Source organism: Ornithodoros turicata, chromosome 2 (assembly GCF_037126465.1).
Source record: "Ornithodoros turicata isolate Travis chromosome 2, ASM3712646v1, whole genome shotgun sequence".
In the NCBI taxonomy this organism is placed as follows: domain Eukaryota; kingdom Metazoa; phylum Arthropoda; class Arachnida; order Ixodida; family Argasidae; genus Ornithodoros; species Ornithodoros turicata.
The window spans coordinates 108,152,839-108,170,001 of NC_088202.1; the positions used below are offsets into that span (position 1 = coordinate 108,152,839).

Genomic DNA, 17,163 nt, shown 5'->3' on the forward strand with positions numbered 1-17,163 from the left:
GACGTGCGGGATGTGCAAGAGAATTGCTAGTCATAGTTGTGGAAACAAAGCACACAGTTTCCCTTTCGGAAATCAATCGAGTGGAATAAAAGTTGCTGGGTCATCTCATGCCTCGTAATTATAATTCCGATTATCCCAATGTCTCCTTATTTTTTAATATCGAGTTCAGCTGATTTGTATTAATTAAAATTATATGTTTGACATTAACTAATAGGTGCATGTATACATGCACCTGTTAGTTAATGTCAAACATATAATTTGTGAAAAAATTGTTTTCTGAAAATTTCGCTCACCTCACCTTAATATTTTTACTGGGACTTCCCCTCACCTCACATCAGTCCTCTTTCAGGAAATTTCTCCTCACCTTACCTAAGCCTCCGAGGGGTGCGGGTGAGGCCGCCCTAACTCGATCTCGTTTTCCATCGTGAGGGTGCCCACCTCTGCGCAGACGACGCGCCCCTCTTGTGATCCCTGCAGCCGGCTGCTCAGTGCCTCCACCCAGCTTCCAAATTCGCAAGCGTCCAGTTCCCAATCCAGGCTCCCGGTAGTTCGAAGTCGTCCCTCAGGCGGCGTTGGTAACAGGTTCGTCGCCATTGGCTGGCGCTCGGAGGGGCGTCCCTTCGGAGCGTTGCCATAACGCCGGGATAAATATTGAACATGGACCCACCATATTCGGGTGGATAGCGAGGTTTGGGGTGCCCGCTTGTTTTGTGCTGTTTCCAAATTACAAAGACCGTAAACGCTTTTTCAAGACATGTGGTGCTAGAGTGCTTCTGTTGCGAAGAATCTTCACCCATTGTATACATTGGATCTCCAAGAGGCTTCTCATTCCATTATGTTTGAGCGATCTTGTGCGTGAAAAGACGTTATGGCAGGGCTACACAGAAAACAACGTGGTTTACGGTGGATGATGTTCGCTATTTGCTTCGTCGTCGTTCTACACATCGTGAACGTCAAAGGTAAGGAGAACTCAGCCATCCTACACGATTACAGGAAAGCATTGGGTTGCGACGCGCTGCGAGATAGCTGTCACATCACTGGGTTTTCGGGAGCGGTTGACGGCGAAGCAGCTCGCGCTCATATGCTTGGCTCCGTTGTGTTCATCAGTTGATAGGCTTAAGCTGCAGCGGTAGGATTGCTTTCACGTCGTGCACGTTGAGGTTGAGGTGTTTTGATGCGACATGACGATATTTTGAGCTTGGTAAATAGTGGGTCAAAACATGCGTGAGGCATAGCGTACTCTCCGGTGTGAGTCATGGGACGATTCTCCCAGCGTCAATGAGTGGTAAACAGACGAAGACCAACAGAGGATGGGGAAGCGGAGCGGCGACGCCTTTGCAGTCGTTGAAAGCTGCTCAAATACGTTTTGTGCCTTGGCAACACCAGAATAATTTCCCCTTAGTCGGACATGCAACGTGTTCGTGAGGCACCGCGGTTTCGTTTCTTTGTTCTATTCGTTGGTACGTAAAAAGCTTCATGAATGTAAATGGTCTACATGTCAGCCTGTTTTCTCTCGTCTTTCCTGTCATTTATTTCTTTCTGGCGGGGCCTTCGACCTCGTCGGCTGGAACATATCCATTTGAGGCTTGACGCCCGTTGAGTGATGGTGAGTGTCAAAATCGCACTCACTTAAAATTCCTAGAGAACGTCTGTCCGGTGTGTTGTGACAACAATGCTTTTTGCATTTGTTTTGACAGTTTGTAAGACTAAATGGGAATCAACACGTGTAATTAACTGATCCGCTCTAGTCGAAGAAAGCGAGAGAGGGAGAGAGAGAAAGAGACAAAACACAAAACAGACAGAAAACTCAGTTCACGTCATGGGGTGCTGTGTCCACGCCACTGCGCTATGCTAATGGGAGAATTCTTCTAGTGCACGATTTCGGCGTTTTTGCTCTCGTCAAGAGTTTACGATTGAATGTGAAGAGTTTACGATTTTTATGAGTTTCGCAAGATCGTATCGGCTTGATTTCCTTGCGCCTGCTACTACAGCTTGAACACTGATGGGGTCCTCAAAAAGAGTAGTAACTGGTTTATTATAGTCTGTCTAAGGGTCTATCTGGAAACATAAATCTATCCGCGTAGCAAAGCGATTTAAGATACGTATAGCAGCCCTATCAACATGACCGCTTAGCCGAAACCGCGTATCGTGCAACGCAATTCATGTTCAGGTATAGCTGTATCGCTGCAGTAAGTATTCTGTTCGCACAAGCAATACTGTAGCGGATGACTGCAAGGCAGATACACAAATCCAAAATAACCGTTGACTCCGGAAGAAACACATCGTATCAGCACGGCACATCTCTGGCAATCACACAGGCTTACATTGTGAGCTGTACGTCGTGCTGTCCCAATCCGATACCATTTTACAGCCTTTTACATCGAGCCACTTGGAACCTGCGGCTGTTAAGTTCAGATTACCTGAGAGCGAAGTCAGCGCAGCGCGTGCGGTTGACATATAGCTCGACGTGCATTGCCGCGGGTCTGTTTTCTCTCCCCCGTAAGTCCTATTGATCCGTCTTCAAAGTTTTCCTGAGACTCGAGGGAATTCACGTGCGAGTTTGCCCTTCGAGCGCAGACCATTTTCCCACTCCTTTCTTTTGTTCTTTCTCCTATTTCCAACTCGTTCGTGTAGACTGAGGGATTCGGTGATTTCTTATCCGTCTGGGAAGCAGTGACGGATGAAAACAACAATGACAATGGAAACAGCTAACAGGAGAGCATCGCAGAAAGTATATACAGCCCCCGGACTTTCGGTTAGACAAAGAACATTATATCCGGATAGCTTAGCACAGATGCTTCACTCAAAGCTTTGTGACCCTCCTGTATCCGACACTTTATTTTCCGAAAAGCTCTTTTTTCTGTCTCTTTCGTGAACGTCAGTGATGACGAACAGCAACGACGACGGCAGCTTTATTTTGTGGATAATGAAGGGGGGTGTTTCATCGTCAGCGTGCGATATTCTACGCCATTGCTTTGCTGTAAATATAAATGAAAAGGTCTGCTCACCTAGCACTAGCGCGACTCTCACACGCCAATCTGTTACTATAGCAAGGCCTTAACCGTAATTTGGTTCAATTGTATCGCTGCAGTAGTCGAGGCAATTAAACATAGAAGGACAAGCAGACCACAAGCCTCACAACGCCAAGTTGGATACTTCAATTGAATGGTGGCAGTTGAAGACAATAGCTGTTGTGAAGTTGGGGGAGGGGGGGGGGGCTGGATAAATCACTGATGCAGATACCCTCTCTTGAACGTACAAAGCCACGCTATAGGAAACACGGGGACACTGTGTTATGTTTGTCCTTCTATGTTTAATTGCCTTATCCACTATGCAACGTTGTAATTTACTTTCCTGACGTTTTTTTCTTTTTTCGAAAAATTCGTGACGAACAAGCAGAACCTGTCCGAAGTGCATGCAATTCTAATTAGTTTTGAAAGCCGTAGGCCTGCGGCCATCTCTTGAGGAGACTCAACGCTCATAATATCTCAAGGAAGTGATTAACGTCTTGCTTTATCAGACATAGCAAGTATTCTAGAGCGACTGGTTGCACCTGCGTGGCTGACATCCTTCATCTCTCTCTCTCTCCATCAGAGGACTTGCAATACAATCCCAATGCAGCTTGTACCATTATTGCCCGTAAGTCTTATTAGTGCCAGTAATGGCAATCCTATTTTCTAATTGTCACTTCTCTCCAAGAACGGTGCCAAATCTAGCAGTCACACGCAGGGTGTCGAACCGAAACGTTTTTCGTTCCGGTTTTCGTTCCGGTTACATCATAAACGATCCGGTACCGGTTCTGCTCCGGAGCAAAAAAATAACGGTTCATACCGGTTTTTAACCGGTTCCGCTTCTGCTGGGAATACTCATCCCCACAAAAAAAAATCAATGTTGCAAAATGTAAACCCGTTTATTCAGCATACATTGCATTTAATATTAATAGACAGCTGTGAAATTGGTAGCTCCTGGTTCCTGTAGGTTACTGTCTGTTCAAACGGGCTTTCTCATTTCTTGAAGCGCATGCTACAAACTGACTTGTTTGTCGTGATGTCATACATAAAGTACTTTCTTGCTGGGTTGGAGCGATTGCGTCCCATCCGAATGTCTGTTGCTACTGTCTAGCAAGCAAGCACCACCGCACGAGTACGACGCAAATCGAGGAACACCTTCACTCACAAATGCCTCGACGGCTCCGTTTTATTTTCTTGGTGTCCTGTCCACAAAAGAGTTGCCACTTTGCACGGGCTTGCCCTCGCGTATACGTAAATGTATTCAACTTAGCTGCTCTCAAACAAGGGACGCGTTGCGCGACATTACCGATAAAGAAGCTGTTATGCAGCCCCCTTGTTGTTTAGTTGAGGAGAGTTTGGGGGGATCAAATTAAAACGAACACTACGGCACATTGCTAGAGAGTCACATGTACCTCGAAGTCTGTGTGCGTGCGCGAACGATAAACCATTACAAAGGGAGCCTAAGGGTCATACTATACCGACATACATTCCATCGTAACCGTAACCCTCGTATAGTATCCATGACATGACTTCAGAGCACATGACGTCTCATTCGCCTATCCGTAGTCCAAACCGGCGAAGTTTTTTCTTGGACCGAAAACCGTTAAATTATTTTTCGGTTTCCCTCCTGAGCGAAAAAAAATGTATACGGTTTCGATTCCGTTCCGGTTCGCGCCAAAATAGCGGTTTTTTTCGGTTTTCGGTTCCGGTTTTCGGTTCGCTCCGACACCCTGGTCACACGGTTTAGCAAACTGTGCGCAGTTTGCTGCGCGCATCTCTGGATTACTCGAATATGCTGAGAAACATGCGGTACCATTTACTGCCGTAACTCGTTGGTTTAAGCGACCTTCTATTGTGATACCCCGAATGATACACCGTGCCTTATGTTTCTGATATCCCTTCCATCAACGGAGCTTTCGCCAAATTTGAAAATAAGTCCAAAAACAGCTGCACCAGATGTCAAACACACAAGCTGTTGTTGGTCTGTTTAGCCCTGTCACGAAATGATGAAAACCGTGACTAGTTGAGTAAGTAAGTTCTTTATTCGAAAAGTGTAAAAGTTATAAAACAAGCACAAATAGTCAGCGCGACTGCAAGAGATGTCAAGAAATAGAAAAATTGACTGCGTCTCTTGGCGTCGTGCCAAACGCTTTCAAATGCAATAGCTCCGTGGAGTCGCCGCTGACCGTAAACTTTTGGTCACGTGGTAAACTTTCTCACATGGTCATATAAAGGTACAGACGGACCTACACGATGACCGGCCCCATCAACCATATCGCTTTATAAAAAAATCGCATGCTTCATAATTGAGCCTCTGTATGCAATAAGGGAATAAGTCGGAAAAACCTGAAACCGAGAAAGCTGCAAGTGAATATTTGGTAAATTTGGGTTTCCTCCAATAACGCAAATGCAAACTGTGTAAAATAATATGTACAGCTTGGGACAAAAGTTTCGGAACACGGCAGTGGCGTGTTTCTTCATCGGAGCGACCCCCTACTAGCTATCAGGAAGAGATCGAATAGGGAAACGGGCGACCAACTATTCTTTACACCTCCCAGTATGTGTATACGCTCCTGTTTGCCGCTGCGGTGTCACTCCAATGGAGAAATGGAACACCCCGGTGTTCCGTAAACGTTTGTCCCAAGCTGTATGTGTCTACTGTACATGCATGTCCTGTTAGCATCGTTTTTGGGTGCGTCACTTCGCGGAAATTGAACGAAATCCAGGAGCATGACATTTTTCAATGTAACACCGAATGCACTGGGTTTTCGTGCAAAAAAAGAAAAAAAAGTAAATAATTTTCACGTGACGGACTTCTTTGGTGAACAATGTTGATGCTAGGTGTAGGGTGAAGTCACCTGTGTGTAGTGGAGCAGCCAGGATCAAGCTTATCGTGCTACTAAACGAGCACAATCTTGAAAATAATGTCCTATAGAAGACCAGCATAATATGACTCCTTAGCTTGGTACACACGTTTTCCCGCCTACAACGCAGAGTAGCACTGCTGACACGGTCAAGTGAGGTAGGGAGGACATGTCTCTCGAGTGGAAGCCGAAGTTCGTGTCCGCAACGTAGCAAAATTTAGGCTACACCAGGTGTATACCTGTTTAGAAAAGGGGCCCGATCTGACTGCCCGTCCCATTGACACACATGCATTTCCCTGAAAAAACGGCTAGGAAGCAAGCGAGCGGGTGAATCTCGGGGTTTTACATTATGCATGTATTTCCCGTTTCTTACACTCGTGCAGCGGGTCAATACGGTCCTAAATTTTCTTTGGCAGGTGCATACTGGTATGTAGACGCCATTGCAACAAAAATACTAAACAGGGGATAAGTCGACTTATCCCGTTATTGCATACAGAGGTTCATTTGTAACACCTCGGAGTTAAATACAATGTGCAAGTTGGAACATAGGAAGCATATCATGCTTGTGACGTTTGGCGAAAGTTTCTATGTTATGTACTTACTGCAGTGCACCTTGCGGACATTTACGTCGTTCCGTGAACTGCTCCGATTTCCGCTCCGGCCGGTCCTGCATCACTCATCTAAACTCTCACGTGTCATGAGATAAGTTAGCGTATACGGCACCGCAGCTTCTGCGGTTACACGTCCCATATCTCATCGTCATCATTGTCGTTGCGGGTGGTGGTGGGTGATGGAACTGCGTTGCGATTAAATGACAGTTAAGGGAAGGTGAATCAATGAGTGCTTACTATTGCGCGCTATATGCGCTACTTTAAGTTTCACAGCTAAGTAAGTGAGTCTGATTCCAAACGCTGAGAAATTTTTGAGGACAAACGTTTAACGCAACCTTAATGCCATTTACGCTTTAAAAAGTTAAGAAGTGTCAGTCAAAAATAACGTCAATAACTCGCAAGAAACACGCCTCGAAGTGAATAGAGGTATGAAAACTTTGTTTGCGTCGTATCCAGCGGTTACACCACGTGGTGGAAGTGTTGCAGCTATGAAAATACAACACTGTAAGCAGACGAAGAAGAAAGGAAGAAGAGAAGCAAGAAAGAAGAAGAAAAGGAAGACTCGATGAATCGAGACAGCAATTAGTCCTTTTCCGGGCTAAATGCGCCGAAGCCTATGCCAATGTTGCCCACGTGACTATGTGACGTTGCCCACCTCTGTGAGGCCGACAACGGCGAGCCCTTTCACCACCCACCACCACCTGTTAGGGAGTAGTTGTTGTGCCCAGGACCAGGAATAAATGTCAGGGCCAGGGACTCAAAATGGGGAGTAAGGTGGGGCAAGAGGAGACAGAAATTTCCAATTGATCATGTAGTTTTTATTTTTCGTGTGTTTCAAAAAAAAAAAAAAAACTAGCCATAGGCACATTTTCAGGGGTCTAGAGCTTCTGGCCTGTAAATGCAGAACGGACGTAGCCGGTCTAAAATAAACATAGAACAAGAAAACGCGTCTCTGAGACAGGCGGCGTCGAGCAGAAAATGTCTCGTCTTGCCCCGAGTCTCATCTTGCCCCACCTTACCCTAATTGCACTCTAGGAGACTAGAAGCTGCACTTACCATCCAATTTTCTCCTTCTCTCTCTCTCTCTTAAAGTGTATAGTTACTCACCTAACTGCGACTGTGCCGCAACAAATGCATAATTAAGAGACTAAAGGCGTCACAGCCGCGTATATGGCACCGGAATCCAACATGTGTGTGTGTGTTTCGAACTTTTCCTCAGCCAGCGCAAGCACCAGTAAGGCACAACAGCAGACGCAGACATTCTCAATCTACGTCACAAAGTAAACTTCAGCGTAAACCTTCAAAAATTCTGCGCAGCACAAAAGTGTAACAAAATAAAACAGGGGCAGCACTCACGACAGGAACAAATTGGACGCTACGCAGAAATTACGAATTGTTTACTCGACGCACCACTCACTTTCTCCAAACAGTTAATAATGGTGATGGGGGCTTACGAGTTTGAAACTACGTCGAGGTCAAGTTGAGGTTGCACAGCATCCCGCACATGGCGTATTATGAAGACAGGGCATATGACGTGATGTCTGCTGGCCCCTAATGAGGTCCGAGCTCGTCTCTCCGCGAAAGATGCGCTTCCTGGCATGCCGGTCCGCGCTCGTAAATTATCCGGCGCGCACGTCCCGCGGAGGATCTCCGTGGGGGCCTGAGAAAGTTTATCTTTTCCAGGAATGCTTCATTTGTCTCCCTACTACACTCTCAATGTTGGTTAGCATAAACTAATTGACGAGACTCATCCTGGGACACGCAGGAAATGTGACATTCCGGCTTTGTTATTCGTTGTTCCTGATATGTTTTTTTTTTTTTTTTTTTTTGTATTGTGCGGAACTGGGGGAGACTCGCAGTGGGTAAGGCTTGGTGCACGTTTACATAGCCGCTTCAGAAAATGCTGTACAATCTAGGAATGTGCCAACTGAATCCTAGGCAGGGATTCGAGATTCGGGAATCCGAGTCCCAGTGCCCAAAACGGCAAATCGTATCTTTCGAATCCACCAGTGGTGGGCAGTATCGCAGATACATGTATCTTCGATACAATCTTTCGATACATTTTGTGTATCGGTATTAGATATCGCGTGCCAAAAATGAGAGTATCGGAGTATCGGTATCGAAAATACATTTTTAGTGTATCGTGTATTTTAACGATACTCGATACTAAAAAAGGACGCAAATATTGGGGATGTTGTGAGATGTGTGTTGTGTGTGGGGATGTTGTGGATGTGTGTGTGGGGATGAAAGGGTCGGCGGCGCTCGCTCAGGCGGTAGTACAGGCCAGGCCGCAGCGGCGTAGACTGTCGACCATAAATTCGTTCGAAGCTTACGTCCGCGCGCGCGCTCCATCGTCAAGGTCGCCCGGAGAGGAGGCCCTGGGCCCTGCCCTGGGACGGGCTCGTGGGCGCGCGCGGCTTCTACTTGGTTCCAGAAGAATCTCTTCCGTCTCTTTCTACGGAGGGCGCGCCGAAAACGCCTTACACAGGACCAACCTCACGGCTTCTGGAACTGCGCTGCCCGATGTCCCCCTCCTCAGTGCGCAAGAGCACGTCCACTTGACTTGAAGTCAACCTTCACGCGTCTGCCATGCGGAAAGAATAACCGCCGGCTTAGCTTGAGCACTGTAACCCGTTCTACAGCTCACAATTCACAACGGCCAACTAAGAAAATCAAGTCAGAGGCAAAGTCAGAGGCTACCGGGTACGTACTGCAGTACCAAACGATAAAAGCAGCAGAAAAAAAGTTTCAGGGTTATTCGTATGTAGAATCAAGTGCTCACAGACCGGTACGCACGAAAAACATTGTCTTACAGAATTGTTTTTGCTAGGCTGCTTATTGATGCGATCGTTTCAACGTACCCATGGCTTCAGTCTAAAGTTCTAACAAGACTAGCTGCTTAGACGGTGCAGCTTCATTAAATCCGTGCCGTCGGATACGTTCAAGCCCTGTCAGAAAAAGTGCGCTATAAAAATACACTAAAGGCTCTAGAAATAACGAATAAATGTTTTTACTTCCCTAATCATAGTACCAGCTTTATTATATTGTTATTTCAGTGATGTAAACTTCGCGAATCATAACACCAGCTTTATTATATTCGGGATTTCATTTATGTATCGAAGTATCGACGATACAGTACCGAGTATCTGTATCGAAAATCAATTTCGGTTCTGTATCTTGTATCGGTATCGGAAATACAATTTTTAGGGTATCGAGTATAGACATCGAAGATACTTTTTTGAAGTATCTTGCCCAGCCCTGGAATCCACCAACCACTTTTTATTGTTTCTGTTTCAAATTACTGCCTCCGTAGTCCGCCGAAAGCCTCATTGGCCGACGGGCGTTTTCTTTTTTATTTTATTTACATTGCGCTGAACTGAAAGAGTTCAGGCAGGAACTGTTATATTACAAGTTTAAAAGTAACATGGTTTTGCATTTGATTATTGTTTAGTTTTATGAAAATAATTCAGACTCGAGAATTTCTGTATTTCTTGTAGTCGATGAACAACATGTTAAATAAACTAAGTTTAAGAAGAACAATATGGGTATATTTTCTCCTGAAACTAAACTATTATTTAATTTGTTTTTCATTAAACAAAGGTATCATTCTGCTTCAAAACACTTTTCAGTATAAGTTTTTTTTTCTCACTTTTCAAACTCTTTTTAAAGAAAGGATTCGAAAGATTCGAGATTCGTAAGATTCGTGGATTCGCAGAACCTTCCTTGGATTCAGATTCGGATTCGGAAAATTCTGGATTCGTCCCATCTCTAGTAGAAACCAAAGCTTGCTAAAGGTCACAGCAGGGCCGTAAGATGCGCGATCGTTTTCGAAACTCCTCCCGCTCCCAATGCCACAGCCGAATCACACTCCTGAATTATTTGCCTCCTCAACGATGCTCGCTGTAATCAATGTAATGTAATCACTCCATCGAAATGCAACCGGGACCAGAGCACGTTATTTACAAATGCGTCTGCAACGCACCTATATCGCTTAAAACGGGAAGGTGCGAGGTAGCGAAAACAAGCGAGCGAATTTGTGCCCGTGCGGCTGTGATGCGTCGCATCCAGGATTTTCTTTCTTTGCGCAGCATTGTTTATAGAAGTAAATACTACGGTTAATCGAGGGAGCTGCGTGTAGCCCACGCCATACAACTAAGGAAAGGAAGCGAAAAAGTCCTTCCTGACGTTTCACACAGGACGATTCTCGAGTACGACTCCAAGAATCTGGGACCGTATACGCAAGCACTGGCTCTATAGCATTGTCGAAGGGATGTCACAATAGATGAGAAGAGTGGCTTCTTTCACGGAACACATATCCAGTAGAAAGCGACAATTTCTGGTCCTACTTCATCGACCCACGTTTCACGAAAAGCCTTTCCCGTTTCCCTGTCCTTTTCTCGTCTGCGCACCATTCGAATGCATACGCACGCACACTCTTCCAGGGCAGTAGTGTGCACAGTCTTTTCTGACGCGCAGGTTATGCATAGGTTGCAGAGCCGAATCGAGAAATTTACATACCTCGTAGATATAATAGGCGAATGAAAATAGGGTGTCTGCGTAAAATCACTGCCACCCGAAGCGAGGCGCTCAAACACAGCAAGCTGCTACTGTGTACTTTCTTTAAGTGGAAGAGAGCGCTCCAGTAGAAGAAGCAAAAACGAGTGGCCAAGAAAACCTCTTTTCCTTCACAGGCGTCGCTACGAGAAGTGCGGGGGAGGATGGGGAAGTTTGTACTGCAGTCGACCGACGTTTGTTTGCGTATCTCATCAAAGTGTGGGAGCACGCGTGTTCTGGTTTCGTGGTGCCCACAAACTCTGCGATGTCGCTTATGGATTATTGCATACGCAATTCAGGGAGGGAGCCTGCGGCGGTGAGAACCCTGGGAAAAAGTGACTTCAGCTGATGCAGAACAGAAAAACGGGCCAAACCTTTGTATAGCTTCGGTAACGGTATTGCGAGTATTATTGTTGCGAGACATATAGGCCACCGCAACCTCGCTCTTGTTGCTTTGGTTACATTGTATGCTACGCAGTACGCCAATTTGAGTGGAAGACGAAATGCTTCTATGTTGAAAATGTCAATTTCAGGAGAAATCTCAGGAACACAAACGCGAACATTGATTACGTGTATAGTTACACATTGTGTTGTCTGCTGAATGTGATGTTTGGTGTAAAAAAAGATAGCGTTGTTTTGTATCCCACAGGAAACCGACTGGGCCGTGGTCCAAATACTAGTTCTTTTCCTTCTTTTTTCTGTTTTGTTAGGATAATTTATCAACTTCAAACAGTAAGTTGTCCAGCATATAAACGTGCACGGCCTGGTATGCCCCACTTGCGCTGTTGAATCTGACATTCAACATGTTCTTCTCGACTGTCACAGATTCGACACCCCTCGAGTCGCGCTCGGACGACGCCTACTCGAGCTGCGCTGCACAGACTTTTCTCTGGCCATTCTGCTCGGCCGAGTGCGACATCACACACAGCTGTCTGTGACCAGAGTTGTGCCTAACTCGTTACAAGTAACTCGTTACTTGGTAACGGTTACTTTTTTTGGTAACGAAGTAACGATTCAGTTATTTTTTAAAAAATGGTAATAGTAACGGAATCAGTTACAAAAATTGGTAACTCGTTACTGACGTTACTCGTTCCTTTTCTCCAGCGCGGGAGAGCACATTTCGGCACTCCGTGTGGCGCAATGCGTGGACCTGCGTGACCCACGACCACGTGTGACTCAAAGTATTATTGCAGTCCCTCGTTGGATGTGTTGTTGACGTGCTGAATCGTCTTAAACGAAGGCCCTTGTCTTTTCTCTTGTTTCCGTAATCTCCGACCATCACTCCTTCCCGAGGATGGGTACCAATTGTGCTATGGCTACAAAAAACGCGTTTCGACTTCTAGCCTTTTCTTGTCTTCGCTAAGCTTCTGAGAGCCCTAAATTATGACGCAGCCCCTCGTCTGTTTTTGGGAACCGTTGGTGATCGGTGGCACGAAAACCGGTGTCTTTTCTTGTGTTTTCATAACCTCCGATCACTCCCACTTCGGCAGCAGATGTCATCACACGGAAGAGAACGAAGATCACTGATGTAAATTTCGAGTATCAGCTTCTTGAAAAGTGCAATTTCTCATTAATAATGAGTTGAAGGCAAGTGACGGCATGTTTGTTGGCTCCTTTAACTATGCGGCAGTAACGAAAAAGTAACTCGTTACCTGTGAGTAACGAAAACTCGTTACTTTTGTATGTTGGTAACGAGTAACGTATTTAGTTACTTTTTTCTGAAGTAACGGGTAACGGTATTTAGTTCCTATTTTTTGGTAACGGGCACAAGTCTGTCTGTGACTATGGCAGTTTTGACTTTCTTGAGTGATTCAGGTCTTATGGACAGCCTGTGAACTCCAGTCGCGCAGTCTCATTCTTCAGTGCCCCACTCTCACACTCAACGCATTAACCTCATGCTTCTCTTTTAAAGTCATCTTCTTCTGTAATCCATCTCATCCTTCTTTCACCGTTTGTTGGTTTATCCTTTATTTCCTAATTCTTTTCTTTTCTTTTTTATTTATTTTATTCTTCTTTCATTTATTTATCTTTTTTCGTTGCGAAATAGCAAGCCGAAAAGCGTCCCGCTCGGCTGACCTTCCCCCCCCCCCCATTTTTTTATCCTTTGGTCTAATAAATATATCCCCCCTCCCCCCACATTCAAAGTCCGACCATTTTTGTGGAATGTTTGTCGCGTTTTTGTGTGTGTGTATGTGCGTGTTGCAACTAGGGCTTACACAGATCGAGTTCTTATCGAGTATTCCCCTTCACCAATCACATTTTCGACAGAGTTTCTCTACACTTCACCTTATCACTAGACGCACCGGCATTTCTTTCCATATTCACGAACCAACTTGTTCTCTCCTCCGAAAAATGTACCCTGACGACGGTTGCTCGCGTACCGTACCGAGCGGGAAACAATCCCGATGATTAATAGATGAAAATTCAATTAACTCTACAGCTTCTAACCCGTTCTTCTCTTTCGTTCGATGTTCTAAACCGCAGGCACACCTTCCTTTCTACTCTATATACATTTTTCAACCCTTCTTCTTTGGATGGGCTGTTTGTCCGCCTCTTCGTTTACAAGACCACCGTAATTGCGGTTGTGTGGTATGTAGAGCCGCTCATGGAGATCCTTTCGGTCATGAATATTCCATTTCGCGTTTGCTCCTCTGCGATGAGATAGCCCTCCGTACTGCTCTAGTGCACTCAGTATGCACTCCGCCGCTTCTTCTGGAAGAAAGCCACGCTCACTGGAGGCTTCTCCATTACTTTCATTTGGAGCATCGTTCGCGTTATTGTGGTTTTCTTATTTGCCGTCTTCCTCTCCTCTTTCTTTTTGATGTTTGAAAGAAGAATGAAATTTACGCGACGCTTTAGCTTCCATGTAGCACCGTGGCTATCGCAGCCACGCTGGAAAGCGAGGGCCAACGTCCGATGAATGTATTTCTTGTGTGATGGCCGGAGGCGACACGGTCGAACATGGCCCTCGACGAACATTGCTCAGCGACACGCTGAGCAGTGAGTGACTTGTGAGCACATGGATGCCCCACGCTCGCCATTTTCGCAACAGCACTCAAGCGGTCGCTTGTGACACAATCACCATCTTGTCCTCGTCGCACAGAAGACGTGAAGGCATGGGTCTAGCAGTGAGACAGCGTGTATTATTATTATTATTAATTTATTAACATTCATTTATACGCTTTATACGCTGGCCAACACCTTCTGGCATGTGGGAAACCCGTGTCAATGGCAGACACTGATAAAATATTGCCCTCACTTTACATCTAGGTGGTGCGTTTACACAGATTGAAATCCAGAATGTTAAAAAAAAAATTACGACGAAGACTATGAGTCATGTAACACAACAACACCAACAACAACAACAATAAATGATGACGATGAGACACAACGATGTAACACAAAGTAAAGACACTGGCATGACATTGTTTAGACAACAGCCTTTTTTTTATCGACATTTCTATGGGAGTTTTCTTTTTTTTCTTCGTCTTCTTCTTTGAACGAAGTATATCAGGATACGGCATTGAATACTGTTGTATGTAGTGTTTCCTTATATATTCCGTATTTTCTTTGTATTCGCGCAACTTTGTGCAGTGGAAAATGAGCTTTTGCGGAGCGGGAATGGTTCTGCTTTTATTTAACATGGCGCTACTGAAGTAATACTTTGAAAGCACAGTATATCTGTGGTGACTTTTAAATGACAATATGTCGCGTCTTGGCAATTGCCCTTTATATACTTTTGTATATTTTCTATCATGCTGTCAATCCGTCTGCATTGCTGTCCCGAACAATTTTCGAACAGAGCAATACCATGTCTAAGCAGCGGTATGCTTTACCTGACCGTCTGATAAACGACAAGATCACAATGATAACAACTGACTGATAAGCTAAAACAAGAATTAGTATGGTAGTACATGATATACATAAATAAATATACACACATACCGTGCGCAAGTTCTTCCTCAAATAACTTATGTGCGATGTTTCTCCATGTGATGTGATGTGATGTGAATAAAGAAAAAAATGGGGATGTAAGTTTCGACGAAGTCAAACTGGCTACCCCAGTACACTTAATACAGAAAGTTCAATCTGATGATGAGATGATGAAAACGCAAAAGGATGATGTCCAGAGAGACAAACTCAAAGCTAAATATATGACTGTTTGTGAATACTCCAGTGGAAGTGCACTTTGTACAACTTTGAGTCTGTAAATAAACGCTCGTAACAGTCCTAAGTTGTTCTCAGGGCTATGAAAACAGACCAGCTTTGTTGTGATGACGTGAACGAGTAACCTATACACCGTTTTCCCGTGGACGCCGCCATATTGAAAGCCAACGCAGTCTAGCCGGGGGAGCATGTTGAAAACTGTTTACCGCACATGCCAGAGAGAAGGAAAGCACACGCGTCGTATGCTTCCTCCATGGTATCGCTTTCCTCCTTGCTGGAATGTGCTGGGAGCGAGGCTGGCTGGAAAACGGTGTATTGCCGTTGTACGTATGGTAGTCTGAAATATACTACCTTCATTTTTATGGTTCCTTCGATCAAGTTCTTGCAATAAATTAGCAGGGTCATATCAATTGTATATTGAAAAACCTATCCGTTCAGCCTGATATTGATGTCACTCGCGTATGTGTTAAGAAGCAGAGCACCCGAAACAGAATCCTGTGGCATTCCATGTTGAATTGAAAGTATATTACATTTAATGACAAAAATAGATGTCAATTGTTCCCATCGGTCGAATAGCTGACTAACAGCTAGAGAAACGGGCCCTTGAACCCTTGCTTTTCCACCATGCAGAACAAAATACTACGCTCCGTGCTATCGAGCGCGTTTTTCTTAAGTCTAAGCATAATAAAGTGACGCATACGATTTTCCACGTTAGAAAATATAGGAAGTCATGAAGCTTAGAAATAATAGTTCTTCCTTCCCTGTAACAATGTTATAGGTGTTTAAATGAACAATTTGCAATTATAGAAAACCGTTTCTAATATTATGGTAACAAATGGTAAACAATGGTTAACCTCCTCCGTTTAAAAATGGGCTATTGAATGCACTGTTGGCTCTTTTGGTGGGAAATTTCCTGTGTTCAGTAGTCAGTACGCCATTACATGTATGCAAAACTAGCGTAAACGTATATGCAACTTTTATGTGGGTTTGGCTTGGTGCAGAGTGAGTGAAGACTGAAGAGAGAGGTGCGTGGCCGGATGTTGAGACATGTGACAATTTTCCACATGATTTCGTAGGGCGAGTAGTGTGCCTGAATACAGGCATCCTGACTACTGCTTAAGACGGTACACGGCGGTACCGGCGGTCGGTACTGCGTCGAGACTCGGGACCAATGGAAGAATCGCCCTCTCGTAGGCCGTCGCCCTATTCCAGTATCCTAGAACCGGCTTGTCTGTACCATGCCCCTTCGTGCGACTCGCTCTCTGGTCACACAGAAAAAATTTCGTCGATTATTATGTTACATGTACCTATCATAAATATAAGTATGACGATAAGAATATATTAAACGATATTCACAAGCAAATAGTAGACCTTAAGATGGTCAGAGACGAACAAGAAAAGAAAGAAAGAAAGAAAAAAAGACATCATCGTCCCTACACATCATTTGAACTTTGGATGTGTTATTGGTCACTTTGAACTTTACGGTCCGCATAGTGTCGTTTTCCAGTTTTCAGTATGGTCATTGATGCCAGGTACTTGGTGCTTTACTTTAAGTAGGGCTCATCCTTTCAGTCCTTTTATAACTGTGTAATTAAAATACCGTGTAATAAAGAAAGAAAGAAAGTACAATTGTGAGGTGGTCTGCACATCACCGACTGAGTTGCAGGAAGGCATTCATCCGAAGCAAGTACCATCCAGGGACGACACAAACACACAGAGGCTCTAAACACCTAACGAACTTACCTTAATTACTTGCCTAAATTACTCGAGTTTCATTACGGAGTTTACCAGTACCCAATGAAACACCCGGATTTGGTTAAGTTCATTGTGATTAGTTACAAAGGGTTATACGTGGGCACCAGTTGGCATTAGGCACATTGCATAAGGCAATAACCATATTACTATAACAGACGGCACAATGCAATGTCTCTAAATTCACCGACTTATATCACCCAA

The 17,163-nt window shown here is 44.7% G+C and overlaps 1 protein-coding gene across 5 annotated transcripts in view; it reads left to right on the forward strand.

Moving 5' to 3' along the window:
• Positions 1-658: 658 nt before the first annotated feature.
• LOC135385935 (neogenin-like) overlaps positions 659-17,163 on the forward strand; it is a 186,420-nt gene continuing 169,915 nt past the window's right edge. For all 5 annotated transcript variants that reach the window (XR_010420536.1, XM_064615565.1, XM_064615568.1 and 2 more), the window contains exon 1: positions 659-959. Coding sequence is in view for 4 of the 5 variants with exons in the window: in XM_064615565.1 (XP_064471635.1) it covers positions 869-959 (91 nt within the window). In the remaining variant the exon portion in view is untranslated. The remainder of the gene's footprint in view (positions 960-17,163) is intronic.